This window comes from Lacerta agilis, chromosome 4 (assembly GCF_009819535.1).
Source record: "Lacerta agilis isolate rLacAgi1 chromosome 4, rLacAgi1.pri, whole genome shotgun sequence".
Taxonomy (NCBI): domain Eukaryota; kingdom Metazoa; phylum Chordata; class Lepidosauria; order Squamata; family Lacertidae; genus Lacerta; species Lacerta agilis.
The window spans coordinates 7,654,242-7,658,548 of record NC_046315.1 but is presented as its reverse complement, the minus strand read 5'-3'; the positions used below and the strand labels follow the sequence as shown (position 1 = coordinate 7,658,548).

The 4,307-nt window shown below is 50.9% G+C and overlaps 1 protein-coding gene across 1 annotated transcript; it reads left to right on the top strand.

The window, feature by feature from the left end:
* Positions 1 to 542: 542 nt before the first annotated feature.
* LOC117045048 (hyaluronan mediated motility receptor-like) lies at positions 543 to 1,454 on the top strand. Its single transcript, XM_033145834.1, has one exon. The coding sequence runs from the start codon at positions 543 to 545 to the stop codon at positions 1,452 to 1,454; it is 912 nt and encodes a 303-aa protein (XP_033001725.1).
* Positions 1,455 to 4,307: the final 2,853 nt, after the last annotated feature.

The following is a 4,307-nucleotide window of genomic DNA, read 5'->3' as shown; positions in this document are numbered from 1 at the left end:
GGGGTGGATTGAGGTCCTCGATACGCAATGTCCTAATTCCTTTCACCAGCAGGGTGTAGGGGTACAGCGTCAGACTAGGACCTGGGAGACCAGGGTTCGAGTCCTTACTTAGCCAAGAAACTTGCATAACCTCCAACATTTCTCTGACGCTGCTCTGGTTTCGCCAGAAGCGGCTTAGTCATGCTGGCCACATGACCCGGAAAAACTGTCTGCGGACAAACGCTGGCTCCCTCGGCCAGTAAAGAGAGATGAACGCCGCAACCCCAGAGTCGTTCGCGACTGGACTTACCTGTCAGGGGTCCCAGTGTGGTGTAGTGGTTAAGAGCGGTAGACTCGTAATCTGAGGAACCGGGTTCGTGTCTCCACTCCTCCATATGCAGCTTCTGGGTGACCTTGGGCTAGTCACAGGAGAATGTGAGCCGCTTTGAGACTCCTTCGGGTAGTGATAAAGCAGGATATCAAATCCAAACTCTTCTCTTCTTTACCTTTTACCTTTTTAATCTTCTCGCAGGGTCGCCAGCTCTGAACGAAACATCTTCACCATGTCGCTTACGATGGAGGAACTCTCCACCACGAACGAGAAGCTCCGCTACCAAATCAATGACCTGAACGAGACGGTGGCCTACCTTGATTCCGAGAACCAGGCGTTGCTCAAGGACAACAGCAGCATCAAAGGCCACAACAGGAGTCTGCAAGAGACGGCAGACAGATTCAAGGCCGCCATGGAGGAGATGCAGAAGAAGGTGGAGGACATCAGAGAGAAGATGGAGCACACCAACTCGAGGATCCACGAACTGGATGCCCAAAACAAGGCCTTGGTGAAAGCCAACGCGGAGCTCAGCAAGGAACTCCGCGAGGTGACCTCCCAGGTGGTCCTTTTCGAAGACTACAAAGCCGCTCAGGAGAAGGACCTCCGAGAGATGCAGAACCTGTCGGTGGAAGTCAAAAAATACCTCAAGAGCCTGGAAGATAGGCTGCAGGAGACGGAGCATCACTATCAAGCGGAGAAGAACAATTCCTCCCAGCTGAGGGAAAAAGTCGGGGCGCTTCTTCAACTCCGCCAGAGCCAGAGGAACGACATCAAAGATCTGCAGGCCCAGCTGGAGACCTGCGTGCAGCAGGCCACCATCTTGAGGTTGGACCAGGAAAACAGGGTGCAGATAGGCTCGCTAATGCACGAAATCGTGGAGGCCAAACTGGTGGATGTCGCCTTGCAGCAGTCTAAGGGAAGAAAAGCCATGTACTGGTTCTGGCAGTTTGGCAAAGTGCTGTGCGTCTTGGTGCTCGGCTGCGTACTCCTGCTGGCCTTGGCCTTATGCTACACCTATTTTTTCAACCACGAATTCGTGGCGGAGTCTCTCCTGACGTTTCTTGGCGAGCACAACGTCAACAAAATCGTGCAAGGCTTCGCTCACTACCTGACGTGGAGGAACGACGGCCTGTTGCCTTTCTGAAGCGTGACCCGCGCGGACTCCTCCGTGTTCCTACAACTTGATTTTGACATTAGAAATCTATGGATTTAAAAACTTTGTAAGAATCCCAATAGATGGGTCCGGTTGTTTCTCCTTCTTTATTTCATTGTGCTTGGTTTTTACGCTGGCGTAAAAGACATTAGTCAATTCAGGGGCAGATAAAACACAAAGGCCAGTTCAGTTTATCTCTAACTAGCAGCCTCGTATCTTAGCATTGCTTGAAGAAACGAAAAATGCAGTGTTTTTAACGGTTTGGTCTGCCATCTTGATTCAAAATGGCGTCCAGCTGTATCCAAACATAGGCAAAAACCTGCTCTTTGATCTCAGGGGCCAGCATGCAAAACTGGGTCATAGTATCTTAAGAGCAGAGGGATATGCCCCGAGGGACTCATTTATCCGGCCTGTGGCGACCGCCGCCTGCTGCCACCGCCCGCTCTTACCGGCACAGCGCGGCGCAGCTGCCCACTTCTGGGTTGGAGGAGCACTGGAAATAGCCTGTGTGTATGCGCAAGCATTCTTTCCGGTGCACATCGGGGTCGGAGAAGGCCTGCGCACATGCGCACAAGCTGTTTCCGGTGCTCCTCCGACCCGGAAGTGTGCCGGAAATAGCGTATGGGCGTGCACTCCTCTGCCCTCCAGCCCGCCGCGCGATCGGCGCTGGAGACACCGGCCCGAGGCGTGGTACGTTTGCTGACCCCTGCTTAAGAGAAACCGTATCTCTTAGGTGAAGAAGTAGCATCTCTCTAAATTACATTTTAGGAACATGGGAAGCTGCCTTAAGCTGAGTCAGACAATTGGTACATCTAGCTCAGTATTCTGATGGGCGGCAACTCTCAAGGATTTCAGGCAGGGAACCTCTGGAGACTGAAATCTGGGGTGGTCTGTATGGAAGGTAGACCACTGAGTTTTGCCTCTTTCCCCAAGGCATGCCCTGTGGTCAGCGGTGTCCTGCATTTCCTACTCTGCAGACCTGCTTTTAATGTATTTTAATATTTGTTGGAAGCAGCCCAGAGTGGCTTGGGGGACCTAGCCAGATGGGCGGGGTACAAATAAAACAACAACAACAACAACAAACGGCCATTGCCTTTCATACCTGCCCTTCACCAGAGGTTATCACCAAATAAAAATACGGTATTAAAATCAGTTTAAAACACTTATTGCTGCCGAGCCCCACAATGACCTGCCTTCATTGTCTCCGTAGCGGGAGTTCCCAGATGGCGACGGCGACCTTTTATCTCCTTTAATCGCTGAGCGCCTGCCTTCTCAGCTGGGGTCTTTCAGCGTTGCTCATTTTGAGAGCTCTATCAACTCGCACCAGCTGGACGCCCCCATTATATTTCTGAAAACACACACCCACACAACCCAGCGGCAGCTCAGGAGGGTTGGAGAAAGGGGGTCTGCCTTCGTGAGATTAGGAGCTCTTTAGCAATGCGCGAACGATAAATGTGCAAATGAGGGGGGTTATAATTGGGGCAGCACATCTGTATGAATTGGCCACGGGGAAGAAGCAGAAACAAATGGTTCATTGGGAGAAAAACAGAGAAGAAATGGGGCAGGATCGGGGCCAAGGATTTAACGTGAACAATTTAAATATCTCCTCCCTCATCATCTCTCTAGGTAGCTGTAGATGAGCCACACAGACTTACCACCTCAGCAATTGTCTCTATCTGCAACATGGTGGTCATTCATATGGGCCGGGATTTGCCACAGACAAAATTATGGCTGGAAAAGACCGAAAACCAGCCACAAGGTTTTATGTTATATGGGCAGCCTTCTCCAATCTGGTGCCCTCCAGATGTTTTAGACTACAAACCCATCAGCCCCTGTCGGTCTGGCTAATGGATGATGGGAGTTGGAGTCCAACAACTTTTGGAGGTGGGGATGAGGAGACAGATTCCTTCGGTTCACATTTTGACGTAAATCTATGTCAGCTGGCACTTCTCCAACCAGAATGCAAAATGAAATGCAGCTGTCCCTTGAAATTTAGCACCAACTTTTGCAATGGGCAGAGCAAACTCAAAAAGGTGCTTATATCCAAGGAAACAATGTACAAAAAAACACACCGTGCACTATATCGGAGGAAACTGCCTGGAGAAATGTGTGCGAGAGGCAAAACGTCATAGGAAATGGTGGTCGTTAAGTGAAACGCACAAGAAGACGCGTGTGAATTTTCTGAGGTGGGGCAATGAAACGCACAGACTGATGTGGAAATGGAGAGGGCTGAACCGAAGGTTGGAAGAATGAGAAACCAAAATTGTCCATCCCTATTGGGAGGGCCTGTTGTCTTTCTCCAGGGAGTTTTCAAAGACAACAGTCCCTCCCAACAGGGATGGGCAATTTTGGTTTCTCATTCTTCCAACCTTATGGTGCTGGAGGAGACTCTTGAGAGTCCCATGGACTGCAAGAAGATCAAACCGATCCATTCTGAAGGAAATCAGCCCTGAGTGCTCACTGGAAGGACAGATCCTGAAGCTGAGGCTCCACTACTTTGGCCACCTCAGGAGAAGAGAAGACTCCCCAGAAAAGACCCTGATGTTGGGAAAGATGGAGGGCACAAGGAGAAGTGGGCAACAGAGGACGAGATGGTTGGACAGTGTTCTCGAGGCTACCAACATGAGTCTGACCGAACTGAGGGAGGCAATGGAAGACAGGAGTGCCTGGCGTGCTCTGGTCCAGGGGGTCACGAAGAGTGGGACTTGACTGAACGACTGAACAACAACAAATTGGGAGGGCCATCTCTCGAGGACCAGTCACGGGTGCCTTTTCAAAGGAGCAATTATACATGGGCCGTGGTTGCGTAGAGGAGGAAAAGAGGGGGGGGGGTCACCACAGGGA